This window comes from Triplophysa dalaica, chromosome 3, assembly GCF_015846415.1.
Source record: "Triplophysa dalaica isolate WHDGS20190420 chromosome 3, ASM1584641v1, whole genome shotgun sequence".
Classification (NCBI taxonomy): Eukaryota; Metazoa; Chordata; class Actinopteri; order Cypriniformes; family Nemacheilidae; genus Triplophysa; species Triplophysa dalaica.
In genome coordinates, this window is record NC_079544.1 from 8,744,166 (window position 1) to 8,758,375 (window position 14,210).

Sequence of the window (14,210 nt, forward strand, 5' to 3'; positions counted from 1 at the left end):
TTAAACAATAAGTATGAAGAGAACAAACGAACATTTAAAAAAGCCTTTACGTTCAGAGTTGTGGCATACACAGGAAGGAGAGTTTCCACATTCCGCTCAGTGTTTTATGGATGAGGACACGCCCAGCGACGCACACATACAGTACAGTAGAGCTGCTGCTCTGGTTGTGTATCCCAGTGATTTGAATGACAGCTCTTTTACAGGACACAGCAACACACCGCAACAGTTCACGTTATGATACCTGAAGGTAAGCGTCCCATTTACACAGTCTAGTTACACTAGTAAGTAGACCTGCTTGCACAGGTGGCCATAAATGATATGCAGGTATGTTGTTGTAAAAGTGCTTCGCTATAATGTATAGATCGTGTTGTTTCTGCCAGGCCAATATAAGATCATTCCTGAATCTGTTATGTTCGCATTTTGTATGTTTTGAATAGTGTTTTCATTGATTTATTGTTGTTTTATCAGCGTTAACCAGACTCATTGTATAGTTGCGCATGGGTGAAATAAATCTCCGCTATCTGGGAGGAAATTGGTGGACTGGGTGTAGCAGCGCTCATTGTTCTGGGATGAGATCATGAAGGATAAGTTTGTCATATTTGTTGAAACGTCGAAACTATAACTTTTATCATGCTTGTAACACATGCCCCTTCATCACTATACAAACTCTGTGCTCGAACACTTTTACCTTTAACCTCACCGAATTGATTCACATTGCACAATAAATGGATAACACAATCATTCAGAATGACTGTAATGATTTTCACTGTTAGACTAAGAAGTCATCAAACAGCACACTGAGGATGTCAAGTTGTCAGATAGATTTATTAATCGAATGTAAGAATTTAACGTGAATATTTGGAGACGTTTATCAGTTTGTGTGTGTTTACACAAGAGGTCGGCACTCACACTTTATTAATAAAATAAAGGCTTCCATGTGAGTTTGGAAATCATTCAATTAAACGACTCTTCAGATAATAGCACAAAAGTTCATGCACAGAGGAAAAATTCAGACCCTTGATGTGTAAACAAACACTTGATGATATATGTGACCCTGGACAACAAAACCAGTCTTATGGGTCAATTTTTCGAAATTGACATTTTTACATCATCTGAAAGCTGAATAAATAAGTTTTCTATTAATGTATGAGTTGTTTAGGATAGGACAATATATGGCGGAGATGCAGACGTTTATAACTCTAGAATCTGAGGGTGCTAAAAAATCTAAACATTGAGAAAATCGCCTTTAAATTTGTCCATCAAAGGTACTGTAGCAGGCCATCCACTCACAGAAATAACGCTTTTAAGTATTTAAGGTAGGAAATTTACAAAATATCTTCATGGAACATAATCTTTACTTCATTTCCTAATGATTTTTGGCATGAAAGATAAATTGATAATTTTGACCCTCACAATGTATATTTGGCTTTTACTAAAAATGTTCCCTGTGCTACTTAAGACTGGTTTTGTGATCCAGGGTCACTTATTTGCGTAAATAAGAATTCCAGCAGTTCTTCATGCAGGGTTGTGGGCTGGGTCGGTTGGCTCGGTTCCTCGCGCCTCGTTCTTGATGTGGAACCTTTGCGTTGTCAGGGCTTTGCACATTCCACCCCCATTGTTTATACCAGGAAAGTCTGATGGTATACTGTGGGAGAAAAACATTTTAGCCTAGACTTCACAGCAGAAGAAAACAATCGTCTCATCTAAACAGTCCAAGACAAGTAAAGACTTAAGATTTTCTTTTCTGATGATAACAAAAATGTAAACTAAAAAATGGCACTAAAAAGATGAGTTATTAAGTTATTTTTTATGTGTATTCTTCATAAATTTAGTGACAGGTAAAATATAAAAATTAATTTGCTGATTTTGAATATATTATGTTTTTCAGGTAGCCTAGTGATCACAAATCAATCTTTTTTATATTATTATATACATTTCTGTTTACTTAACAGAGAAATGCATTTCAGTGTTTTGCACCTCAGCTATAACAGGATGTGTGTTTTACATATTTGTTCAGTTCCCAACCAACCGTGAGCAGCATGGTTGTCAGATAAGATGTTTCTCTGTGAAACGTGGACTCCTGATCCCAGACTCACTTCATCGCCATGCCAACTCTCGCACAAATGACAACAGTGCTGAAGCCATGGCAGTGTATATGCACAGGGACCTTTACCTCTCTCCTCAACCTGAGCTAGCAGATCCCTGGAGGTCAAGCAAGAACATAACAGAAAGATGAGAGAGGATCAAGCATTGGGCATTTAACTCTTCACATATGCAGAATCAAATGTAACAGGAATCTATGGCTCGTTTAAGTGAAAAAGTGTAACGTTTTGGGGCTTTTAAAACATTTCGCTTTTATGTCTGTGGGTGTGACTTGTTAATGGCTTAACCAATGATTTAAGTTTCATGCGGGGCTTTACATTGCATTAGGAGGTGAGGCAGGAGGAGTGTTAAGGACATTTATTAAAAGAACCATTTCCACAAATATATTTGGTGGCACTTTACTGGTGGTGAAAGTAATGGTGTGGTGAAGCTACAGCTTTCCTGTAGCTCAGTGTTAAGAGCAAGGTTGTGGGTTCGATCCCAGGGGATTGCAAATACCTATGTAAAATGTATAGGATAAACCAATGTTAGTCGCTTTGGATAAAAGTGTCTGCCAAATGCATAAATGTAAATGAAGTCATGGCTGTATATGTTAACATTATTGTAACTTAAAAGTTAAGCAATTTTAAGTTAAAGGCTCTTGTCTAAAACAGTGATAAGTTGAAATGACTTGTATAAAACCTATTTGATTATACTTTGACATTAATGGCATTAAAAATGAAATGTACTGCATTTAAATTCGGTCATTACCATAAGTTATTCCATATTGTTATGACTTTTGTTCTGTGTAAATTTGAGCAAATGGTGGTCTTTTTGTTAACCTAAAGTAAATAGTGAGTAAGGCTCTTTATGTCTTTTAAGTGATAGTTCACCCAAAAATGAACACTGTCATCATTTACTCATCCTATTGTCATTCCAAAGCTGTTTATTTCTTCCACAGAAGACAATAAAAGATATTTTGAAGAAACTTGGTTACTAAACATTACTGGAGCCCATTTTCTTTTATTGTATGGTCACAAAACCAATGCAAGTGAAAGGGGTCCAGTTCACTTTTTTTAATGTGTTGAAATGACAAAAGGGTGAGTAAATGATGGCAGTATCTTTATTTTTGGGTGAACTATCCCTTTAAAGTTCCAACGTTTTGGTTTGAAGAAGCATGACAACTGAAGTTTTTGCTGAAGTTTAAATAAATATGCTGTAAATGTGGTGAAATATAAATTTGGGATGCCTTTAAATAAATTTAAATTTAACATTTTCGATTTTTTTATGATTTTTTTGTAGATCTTGTCTTATGTGCAATTGGCATTCTCCAGATGCTGCACATGACTGAAGGAAACACTGGAGGATGTGGGTGTCCAGCGGCCACGGTTTTAACTCGCTTTCCATCACTTATTTCCAATGACACTTGCTGCTTAAACTACTCAGGATCCTCATTCAACCAGGTGCCTTGGTCTGCTATCATGTTAAATATAAACCTGGAGATTTTGGACTTAACTAACTGTAATATGAGTCACATTGAGGATATTGGAGATTCCTCCACTTCACTGAGAAAGCTGTATCTCGGTCAAAACAAACTGACATCTCTTCCAGCTGAGTTCCTTTCCAAAGCCTATCATTTGGAGGTGCTGGACCTGGGGATGAACTATCTGAAAGATCTCCCGGGGCAATTTCTGCAGAACTCTGAACAGTTGCAGGTGCTGAAACTTGGATGGAACCAGCTGAGCTTTCTCCCGGGTTCAGTCCTCAAGCCTTCTCTACACCATCTGGACCTCTTTGAGAACCCCTGGGCTTGCACATGCTCGCTGTTGGAAAAGCTTCAAGGTACTCAACATGACAACTCCAGTAGCCTTCAAGGCCTTGTGGGAAATCTGACCTGTGGCTCTCCTCAGAGCCTAGCCGGACGGACAGTATGGTCTTTGCAGAGTAGCGATGTGTGCCACTTGGCCAACCTGACCCCTCTCTTCATCCTGCTTCCTCTGCTCCTCCTCGTCAGTCTGGTGCTCTGCTGGTGCTGTGGCAGGAAGAAGAAGAGGAAAGAGACATCATCGTTTAGCCCAGCTCGCAAAAGATCCAACAACTCACAGTGCAACGAATGGTGGCCGCATGCCAAATTGGCCACTGGTGAGTCCGCTGATAACAGAAAGGACGTCATTCTGAGGAACCAACTTATGCTTCAGCCCTCTTCCAACCTGCTGGGCAGCACTCGTGATATCTATGAGGAGGTGGAGATCAAACTGGGATCGGTGGACTCGTTGGCACCTCCGTCGTCCACTTGCTCCACTGAAGGAACTCCAGGCAAGCAGGATCTGGACACAGTAAGTGTGACCGAGGTGATGAAAGACTCGGCGGATCGGGAGAGAGCATACATGATCCAGTCTACTGAATACTACAGCTTGGTGCCTGGGATCGAGATCGAAGACTCCGATCACGGGGAGTATGAGAGCGTGGACCTCTCGTGACATCATAAGATGATGTTAATTGTGTGTTTGGTTGACATGCTTTCAGGTGTATTGGAGTTTGGTATCACTGGTCATAATGTGTTGCAGAGTACAATGAACATTTGTACCGAAAAGGAAGTTACTGAACCAGTGTGAAACCATTTTATTTCCATACATGAATAAATTACAGCACTGCTGTGATAACTTGTCAAAAGGGTCTGTTTGCAGACTCCATCAGTCTGATGCAAGATAGCTATTATATAGCTATTGCCTCAATATTTACATTGTATCTAGATTTGAATCTCTTTTTCTCTCATTTTTTGCAGTTTTAGATGGTTTTAGATGAATTTCAAAGTGTAGATGTATTTGGTGTTGCATATAACTTGTGTATTATATTATGAAGAAGAAAGTTTTTTTAGCTTTAATTGCATTTGTAGATCAAGTGATTCTTTATCAGAAGTTGTAAATCCGACATGTGTAAGTGAACCAAATGCTTTGCCAAAGTTTTGATGCATGATGAGCTTATATTTAAGTAGGGTTATTTAATGTCACAATATACATATGAAAACAAGGACTTTTCAGTTCCAGGATCTGGCAAGTATGGTCACTGGCCACATGTTTGACTGCAAAAAATTTAGGCTCACATTAGGCCTACTGACTGTTCACATAACATTTTTATGTTATGGGTTATTATAAACAAAATGTATCATACATTTAGTTCTATATCTAATACAATCAGCAATATGTTTGTTTAAGAGCAAAAGCCAAACAACACAGGAAAAAAACACTGTATTTGCTAAAGTTACATTCAATTTGACTTGAATTGACTATAGGTCATAAAGTGTTCGACAACAATGCTTAAAATGATAAAATATATTTTATTCTCTAGTCCAGAGAAATGTTTTGAATTAATGTTTTAACAATTGTTGAATTTCAGTTTTAAAAGATAACTCTTCCCAAAATTCACCCTCCAGAATTATTCACCCTCCAAACCTGTATAAATACCTTTGTATGGTTTATGGAAAGATATTTGTAAAAATGTTAGCAACTGACAGTTCATTAAAGAGATGTTAGGAGATTTAGATTTAACATTTTTGTATTGTTTTTGTACACATCTGATCTAAAGGACCAAATATGAACCAAATATACCGCATTCACAATCTCACATGGCCTTTACAAGACACCATTTATCTAGTTCTGTGTCCCCTTAATGAACCAGCCTATTCATTAGAGGCTGAAATCACTCAACAGTAATAAAACCTCAGCTCTGATTTCCTTCTGTGTGGGAGTTTGTAATTATAGCATTGGGTTACTCAGCCCCAGTTAAACTAGGAACACTGTTATGGCCTCACAGCAATCTCTATCTACCCTGCTTGAGGAGAGAGAGAGATGTGTGGGCTTTAGAGTTGTGAATCTATATATTACAACCTTGCCCTGACACACACAAAATTACACTTGAAGCTTTATAATTCAGACTTTCATTTAGATGCTGCTTTTAGTAAGCATTGCAATCCTAACTATAATTCATTAAATTATGTCCATAATTATTATTGTCAAAGTCTGGAGTAGCAAAATAAAGACATTTAATTTATGGTTTACCAAAAGGTGTTTTGACGTTATATTCGTAATGACAAAAACATTACCTAACAGCCTCAAACTAAGTTACCTAAAATAGACGATTGTTTGTGTGAAAGTCATGTTCCACTGATAAATAGAAGCAGTGCATCTCAACTGCTTTTATATTGGGACATATTAATACCTTATTATTTATTCGTATTACACATAACATGCCCATTGATGTATAGTTTGTTAGGATAGGACTTTATTTGACCGAGATACAACAATTTCAAAATCTGGAATCTGAGGTGGAAAAAAACTAAATATGAGAAAAATGCCTTTAAAGTTGTCCAAATGAAGTCCTTACCATAGCTTATTACTCAAAGAAATAAAGTTTTGATATTTCGGTATAGGAAATTTACAAAATATCTTCATGGAACATGATCTTTGCTTAATATCCTAATGATTTTTTGGCATAAAAGAGATAAAAACAAAAACAAATTTTGACCCATACAATGTATTTTTGGCTATTACAAAAAAATGTCCAATGCTACTTAAGACTGGTTTTGTGGTCATACAGCCTTATAACAACAAATATGTGCTTAAATATTTTTCTCTCTCTCCCTTAATAGTTAGCGCCTCCTAGAGATTGTTTTTAGTCCAAGCACACCTGTTGACTTTTGAACTTAATATCAGAACTTAAATCAGTTTTATTTTCGAAAAATAAAAGAAGAATTTAGGTTTAATCTTTCACCCTTTTTAAACTTTTTGGACCTTTTATGTTCCAAGAACATTCTTTAGTCACTGCTAGTGAGAAAGTTTCAACAAGACAATCTGTTATATGATATCATCATGTTATAATAGCAATGAGTATTAACAAACTAAGACAATATACATCTCACTAATTTAACTTCCAATAATCATTTAGTTCATTTGGATGAAAGTCGTATTCGTATTCAAATCTTTGTGTGTTTGATGAGAACCGTTCACATGAGAATAGTTTTACTACAGGGGATGTGACAGTGGATTTATAACAGCTGAATTTACGAGTTATGTAAATACTTTTGTACAAGGCATCTATCATTTTTATTGACAAAAGCCATTCAGGCAATCACTGTTTTATTGTACATGCTTAACGTGTACCAATTTCTTTCTTTGTACATAGACCAATGCTTTACAATGGACCTTCTTGGGCAGACACGAAACCTTGTTCGAAATAAAGGGTTTTATTAAACATTGCAAAGTCTTGATCAAAAGATAATTTTAGTGATAAATGCATATAGTCATAAATTAGAAGTTTACTGTGTGTGTGTGTGTGTGTGTATGCATCAGTAACCATTCTATTACATCAATTCTGAGAACTGTGTGAAACTGACAGTGATCACTGTCTATATCTGGGTTCCCAAACCATAAATCCCAGGATGGATTAAGAGGTCCATATTTAAGAGAGGCATATAAAGGAGGACGCAAGAAGTGTTGTGTCTCTTCGAAGGAATACAGACTATAAAAAGACTGAGGTATGAAATACATTTTTACGGAATTGAAGTGCAATTATTTATGTGTCAGAGTGAATAGAAACTTTTTAAAAAGACAGATTATTTTTGTTGTCTCTAGTGTTGCACCATGACTGTATCCTACACTCTCAAGGTGGCTAATGCTCGGTTTGGTGGCTTCACAAAGTTGCTCTTCAGATGGAAAGGAAGCATCTACAAGCTCTTGTACAGAGAATTCCTGGTCTTCTGTTTACTGTACAGCTTATTCAGCATTCTGTACAGGTATAAAGATAGTTTATAATTAAAGAATTAAGAATGTATTCATTTGGCAGACATTTTTATTAAAAGCAAATGACACGGGGAGTCAGAAATAGTTTATGGTTACGAGTGAGCATTCAAAAACTTGAACGGTAGGAAACAATGTGGAAACAACTAACCTCTTATATTTACTTTTTTGCATTGAATGTAATTTGTGGATTGGGATCCATCAACATGTCACGTCACAGGTGTGTTCTCAACAACCATCAGCAGGAACTATTTGAGCGCCTAGCACGACATTGCAACAAGTTTGCTAAACTCATTCCCATGTCCTTTGTTCTTGGTGAGCAAAATCATTTTGAGTATAACAAAAGGTTAGTGTTAATGCATGGACTCCTTGTATTGTTAAACCAGTGAGGTTTGTTTTAGGGTTCTACGTGACACAGGCTTTTCAGCGCTGGTGGGGTCAATATACAAGCTTTCCCCTGCCAGATAACCTCATGATGGTTGTCTCTGGAAATGTTCATGGCACAGATGAAAGAGGGCGTTTGTTGAGGCGTACTCTGATGAGGTACGCAAACCTCTCATCTGTTCTCATCCTGCGTTCCATCAGCACACGCGTACGCAGGCGATTTCCAAAATTGAAGGACATTGTGGCGGCAGGTAAGATTTGAAAAATACTGAGAAAATCCACAAAGTGAATTAAGTTAGGCAAGAGCTACGGGTGATTTGTTTCATTTTGTTACTCTTAAAGGAATAGTTGAAAATGCTGTGATTATTTACACACCATCTTGTCATTTCAAACCTGTGTGATTTTTTTCTTCTGCTTAACACAAAATAAGATATTTTGAAGAATGATGGTAGCCGAACACCGTAGGTCCCCATTGACTTGCATTGGCTTTGTGTCTATACAATAGAATTCAATGGGGACCAACATTTAAAAATATATATTCTTTTGAGATTTGCAGAAGAAAGAAAATTACACAGGTTTAACATGACAACAGGGTGAGTAAATGATGACAGAATTTTCATTTTGAAGGTGAACTATCCTTTAACGTGGTTAATAGATTATACCAAATCATATCTTTCAGAAGCTAATTCATCAGAAATGTAAATTTTTTAGGAATATATACTGTATATACGCCTATTTGATTCTTCGTTTTAAACATAGGATTCATGACCGTGGAGGAGCTGAAGAAACTGAATCATCTGTATTCTGACTTTAACAAATACTGGATGCCCCTTACTTGGTTTGCAAATCTGGCATCACAGGCAAGAAAAGAGGGCCGTATTAAAGATGATATAGCCTTGAGATTGCTTATGGACGTAAGTGTGTTTAAACATGTCAACATGACGTATATACGCAATAATCAAACAATTCAAACTAACTTCCTGTTTTCCAGGAGATGAATAACTACAGGTCGAAGTGCAGCATGCTCTTTCACTACGACTGGATCAGCATCCCTCTGGTTTACACACAGGTGAAGCATCACTAACAGAAATACACAGAATGCTTAAGTGTGTAGCTTACTGGGTGAATCTCATCTCAGTTTTGTCTGGATGCAGGTTGTAACATTGGCTGTTTACTCCTTTTTCACATTCTGTCTAATTGGGAGACAGTTTATTAAACCTGAGAATCGTGAAGAGCACAGTGTTCATCTGGACATGTATGTCCCAGTTTTCACTCTCCTGGAATTTTTCTTTTACGCTGGCTGGTTAAAGGTATGAGGTGTATTACGCAAACGTCATATTTTGATCAACAAACTGCTATAAATTCTCATAGATTTTGACTGTGCATTTTGTTCTTGAAGGTAGGGGAACTCATTATCAACCCATTTGGAGAAGACGATGATGATTTTGAAACCAATCAACTCATAGATCGGAACATTCAGGTAACTAAATTGATAAACATATTGACCAAATCTGTAGTTCATTTTTATTTGAACCATTCATGGCTTCTTTTTACATTTTATATAGGTTTCCATGTTAGCAGTAGATGACATGCATCAAAATCTCCCTCCCCTTGAGAAGGACAAATACTGGGTTGACATGGGTCCCTCATATCCTTCTACTACAACAAAACCTGTCTTTATGGGTTCAACACATGATATGAGGTAAAATGATGACCACAATAACCAATAAAGTTATAGTTCCCTCCACATTATGAAGTGCCTTGATCAAGGTTTCAACATCATTTTATAACTATACCTACATTCAGTACATAAAGCATTATATTTTCGTTAGTTCCTTTAAATAATGAACAAATGACTTACAACCTCCATGTTTTTGCTTTCATAAGTTCCCCTCTGAAGTATCATTATTTTTCATGTGTTAGGATAATAGAGGATGAAAATGAAGAATTTGAACAGAGCCCTAAAGCAACAATGCTTGCTGTCAATGTGTGGCCAACCTCACACAAAGTAAAAAAGCAAAGGAGCAAGGGCTTACAACACAGATGTCTTTGCTGCAGGGAAAAATGCAAGGATGAACACTCCATCACAGCACTTGAAACCCCCCTGAAGAACAGCATGCTGTCACCACGTCAGCTAGAGAACATGTCAATGCAACAGGAATACTACGAAGAACCCTTGGGGTCACCTGAATCTATGGGGTCAACAAACCAAGAGGCCTAGATAAACTGTATCTAACAATATTACAGAGGTGTAACTCATGTAAATAAACATTTATTCAGATAGGATGTGTATCTGTATTCTCTTAAAGATGTGACCATTTAAAACTGTAGACAAGTATTGCAATGACACTAGTAAAGGAAAACACAAGGCAAAGCAAAACTTGTCGTTTTTTTAGGAGGTTATAACCAGTTAATGCAGTACAATAACAATCTGCATAACTTTCTCAATCCTCCATTTTAATAATCTGACAGAAAATCATGTTGATAAAAACACACACCCTTGCTCTTCAGACTGTTGACAAACAAATGAGAACATCTGCATTTTCATCAATTCTAAGATTATATAAAATAAGCACACATTTACATGCTGGATTGGGTTTTTTTTCTTTAATGGTCGTATCAAAGAGAGCTGTACATTTATTTGCCTTTCTTGGCCTTAATTTTCCTCAAGTAGAACTCAAGTTCTTTGCCTTCAAGGATGTAGCCATCAGCCCTACCACACTGTCCTGGTTTGGAGGCAATGGAAGCTGGGGAGGGATAAAAAACCACATTAAACACTTCAATCCACAACAAAACGTTGCTGCATCAATCTTTGAGCATATCAGAACGTATATAGAGTCAGCACTTTTGTCAGTAGCAGAACTGGTTAAGTTTCATCATATATTACATGAATAAAACACGAAGACCTTGCAACAAAACTTACCAAGCAGTTTTCCTTGCAGGAACTGCTCCTCCAATAGAGAACTGATTTTGCTGTTCTTTCTGCGTCCATCGAGCTTCTTCTGGACCTTTTTGGACCTCTTCTTGTTCAGAATCTCATCTTCCTCAGGACTCTGGATCAACAAATCAAACACAAACGAAAAGGAATTAATAAGATGAAGTTTTTAATTACTTTACATTACTTTAAATCAAGTCTTCCTCAGGGTCTTAAATTGCATCACTTTCATTCAGTAGCAGAACTGGACAAGTTATCATCAAAGAAAGAGCAACATTAAAATCACCACAACTCGAAATTCATGACCCAAGCTTACCAGTTTGGTGCCCTTCTTCCTTCCGAGAGGGAGGGCGTAGTGAGACTCAAACCACTGCCTGAAAGGAGTACTGTCCACAAGGATCACACAGTTCTTCACCAGGGTCTTGGTTCTCACCAGCTCATTGTTAGAGGCATTGTAGACCACATCAATGATCCTAGTCTTGCGAGTGCAACCTGCAATGGATTTTACAATATTAACGCCAGTCAAAAAGTGAATCCACAGAACATTAGCAGAAACAAGCTTTCTCAGAGTTGGAACAGAGTATCCATCAAAGGAATTCAGTAGCAAAACTTGACAGATTATCATCATCGAAAGACTGACAGGTATCTTTAAAACAAACAGTATGACATAACACTTACATTCAGAGCCCCATGAGAAGTTGCCTACATCAAGCCTCAGTGCACGGTATTTCTTGTTTCCACCACGGACCCGGATTGTGTGGATGCGACGAGGTCCAATCTACAAAGAGCCCAAAACAAGTTACAAACTTAAATAAACACACAACAGACCAATTGATACAAGTTTTAAATACGGCCATGTGTCAGCGTAACTATGACTAATCCTAACATTGGTAGATCAAGGAATTTGACCAATACAGTCAAAAATGACCAACCTAAGGAACGGTTTACATCACTCACATCGCCCACAGCAGCAAAATGTAGAATGTCAACAAGCACTTCTACTGATACCTTGGTGTTTGCAGGAGGACGCCCAAGTTCATATTTCCTTTTCTTGTGGATGGGCTTACGTTTGCCACCGGTCTTACGGCGTTTGTGCCAGTTGTCCCTTGAGATACCTGTAGTGGAAAGAGATTGCAAGAATTGTGTGAAAAACTAGTCTGAGCAATAACAAAGAACTGACTTCAAGTGCACACTTGAGTGATCAGTTCTCCAAGGTGTATCCACACATTAAAATCGGATTCCGCAATTGGATTCATCATATACACTCAAGCTGCGCAGGAAGTTATGTGGTGTAGATCAACATAGCTTAGAGCCATCTGAACCAACGCAGACATGACATGCGCTTTAGCACAAAACTAACATTAGCCAACTAAGCACGGGAATGTCAGGTCACTACTCTCAAAGGTGATGGCCATACAGTTATATGCGGCATAACGAAGCTTCTCTTAAATAACTGAAGCACTGTCAATTGAGATTAAACAACTGTCAAACATAATGACTTCTTATTTCACTCACAGATATGATTTTAAATCAAATCAAACTTTGGGTAGATTAAGGGTGCTGGACCATATGGAAGATTGAGGCAGCATATGCTCAGTGTTTATTCAGGCGCGAAGTATATGAAACAACTGATCCAACTCATCAGCCTGTGAGTGTGTTCATTAGAGACATTTCAAACATTCTGAGAGGAGCTGATGAGTTAAATCAGGTGTTTCATATTGGGAAAGATCTAAAACATTCTGTCGGGGTGCCACATAGGACTGGAAACACTGAGCTAAAGTACTATTAACCTTTAAATCTAATTTGTAATTCACATGGCACTTCCTTTACTTACCCTTGTTTATCCGAAAAGCTGTAGCTTGGAGCTGGAAGACGACTTCTGCCAGTCAATCTTAAAACCTGCCATGATTCTCTAGTATCAGAAAATATCAACATGAGCAAGGAAAGCATGCCAGTAGGCCTATTTTATTTTGAATATTACTAGAAGCTCTTTTCATACACAAGGAACTTAACTGACCATTGGTGAAGTTCACGAGGGCTTCCCATAAATTTTGATATCTAATATCCATTTGTTCCAAGTCTTCAAAATGTGCTGACAAAGTAAAAAGCATTTTAAAACATTTCACAGTAAAATTGGACATTATTATATTCAAATCTGCTTGTTTATGACTTACTGAGGCCTTTAAGGGCACCCACTTTGATCTCCACATACTTTCTTCTCTACTTAGTTGTAGTTTCCTCCACATTATTGAGGGCTGTCATCAATGTTTCCTTATTCTCTCTTCATTCAGTACATAGAGCATTATATTTTCGTTTGTTCAATAAATTATTGACCTATTACCTTTGTGTTTTTGCTTTCATAAGTTCCCCTTAGAAGTATTATTCTTTTTCATGTGTTAGGATAGAGGAAGAAAATTAAGAATTTGTACAGAGCCCTAAAGCAGCAATGATTGCTGTCAACGTGTGGCCAAACTCACACAAAGTAAAAAAGCAAATGAGCAAGGGCTTACAACAGAGATGTCGTTGCTGCAGGGCAAAATGCAAGGAGGAATACTCCATTAGAGTGCTTGATACCCCCCCGGAGAACAGCATGCTGTCACCAGGTTAGCTAGAGAACATGTCAATGCAACAGGAATACTACGAAGAACCCTTGGGGTCACCTGAATCTATGGGGTCAACAAACCAAGAGGCCTAGATAAACTGTATCTAACAATATTAGAGGTGTAACTCATGTAAATAAACATTTATTCAGATAGGATGTGTATCTGTATTCTCTTAAAGATGTGACCATTTAAAACTGTAGACAAGTATTGCAATGACACTAGTAAAGGAAAACACAAGGCAAAGCAAAACTTGTCGTTTTTTTAGGAGGTTATAACCAGTTAATGCAGTACAATAACAATCTGCATAACTTTCTCAATCCTCCATTTTAATAATCTGACAGAAAATCATGTTGATAAAAACACACACCCTTGGTCTTCAGACTGTTGACAAACGAATGAGAACATCTGCAT

The 14,210-nt window shown here is 37.4% G+C and overlaps 3 protein-coding genes and 4 non-coding genes across 8 annotated transcripts; 2 read left to right on the forward strand and 5 right to left on the reverse strand.

Moving 5' to 3' along the window:
• The first annotated feature begins 155 nt into the window (after window positions 1–155).
• On the forward strand, window positions 156–5,590 carry si:ch211-106k21.5 (toll-like receptor 1). 2 transcript variants are annotated; one of them, XM_056744038.1, is made up of 2 exons: window positions 156–247; window positions 3,385–5,590. In XM_056744038.1, exons 1-2 carry the CDS (start codon window positions 235–237, stop codon window positions 4,560–4,562), a joined length of 1,191 nt encoding a protein of 396 aa, XP_056600016.1. In that variant the 5' UTR covers window positions 156–234; the 3' UTR covers window positions 4,563–5,590. The 2 variants fall into 2 exon arrangements, with proteins under 2 accessions (XP_056600016.1, XP_056600017.1); XM_056744039.1 differs by lacking the exon at window positions 156–247 and adding an exon at window positions 2,092–2,286.
• Window positions 5,591–7,721: 2,131 nt separating this feature from the next.
• Window positions 7,722–10,713, forward strand: best4 (bestrophin 4). Its single transcript, XM_056743409.1, has 9 exons — window positions 7,722–7,873; window positions 8,098–8,192; window positions 8,279–8,512; window positions 9,021–9,175; window positions 9,253–9,330; window positions 9,416–9,571; window positions 9,661–9,741; window positions 9,827–9,963; window positions 10,185–10,713. The coding sequence occupies exons 1-9, from the start codon at window positions 7,722–7,724 to the stop codon at window positions 10,480–10,482; spliced, it is 1,386 nt and encodes a 461-aa protein (XP_056599387.1). The 3' UTR covers window positions 10,483–10,713.
• On the reverse strand, window positions 10,584–10,716 carry LOC130418563 (small nucleolar RNA SNORA47). Its single transcript, XR_008906372.1, has one exon. It is a non-coding gene; the product is annotated as a small nucleolar RNA SNORA47 (small nucleolar RNA).
• Window positions 10,717–10,853: 137 nt separating this feature from the next.
• On the reverse strand, window positions 10,854–13,265 carry LOC130416911 (40S ribosomal protein S8-like). The gene is made up of 7 exons (XM_056742306.1): window positions 13,214–13,265; window positions 13,031–13,075; window positions 12,205–12,311; window positions 11,875–11,974; window positions 11,513–11,688; window positions 11,185–11,314; window positions 10,854–11,008 (listed from the first exon to the last, which is right to left on the reverse strand). The coding sequence occupies exons 1-7, from the start codon at window positions 13,263–13,265 to the stop codon at window positions 10,899–10,901; spliced, it is 720 nt and encodes a 239-aa protein (XP_056598284.1). The 3' UTR covers window positions 10,854–10,898.
• Window positions 11,396–11,464, reverse strand: LOC130418553 (small nucleolar RNA SNORD38). The gene has a single exon (XR_008906362.1). It is a non-coding gene; the product is annotated as a small nucleolar RNA SNORD38 (small nucleolar RNA).
• Window positions 12,051–12,156, reverse strand: LOC130418555 (small nucleolar RNA SNORD46). The gene has a single exon (XR_008906364.1). It is a non-coding gene; the product is annotated as a small nucleolar RNA SNORD46 (small nucleolar RNA).
• A 725-nt stretch (window positions 13,266–13,990) lies between the features above and the next one.
• LOC130418564 (small nucleolar RNA SNORA47) lies at window positions 13,991–14,123 on the reverse strand. Its single transcript, XR_008906373.1, has one exon. It is a non-coding gene; the product is annotated as a small nucleolar RNA SNORA47 (small nucleolar RNA).
• Window positions 14,124–14,210: the final 87 nt, after the last annotated feature.

Excerpts from the sequence above, each read along its gene's own strand:
- best4 (XM_056743409.1), top strand. The coding sequence starts at position 7,722 with ATGACTGTATCCTACACTCTCAAGGTGGCTAATGCTCGGTTTGGTGGC. Across the intron at positions 9,331-9,415 it reads TCCCTCTGGTTTACACACAG|GTTGTAACATTGGCTGTTTA; the intron begins GTGAAGCATCAC and ends GTCTGGATGCAG. Across the intron at positions 9,964-10,184 it reads GGTTCAACACATGATATGAG|GATAATAGAGGATGAAAATG; the intron begins GTAAAATGATGA and ends TTCATGTGTTAG.
- LOC130416911 (XM_056742306.1), bottom strand. The coding sequence starts at position 13,265 with ATGGATATTAGATATCAAAATTTATGGGAAGCCCTCGTGAACTTCACC. Across the intron at positions 11,975-12,204 it reads GTCCTCCTGCAAACACCAAG|ATTGGACCTCGTCGCATCCA; the intron begins GTATCAGTAGAA and ends GGCTCTTTGTAG. Across the intron at positions 11,009-11,184 it reads CCTGCAAGGAAAACTGCTTG|CTTCCATTGCCTCCAAACCA; the intron begins GTAAGTTTTGTT and ends ATCCCTCCCCAG.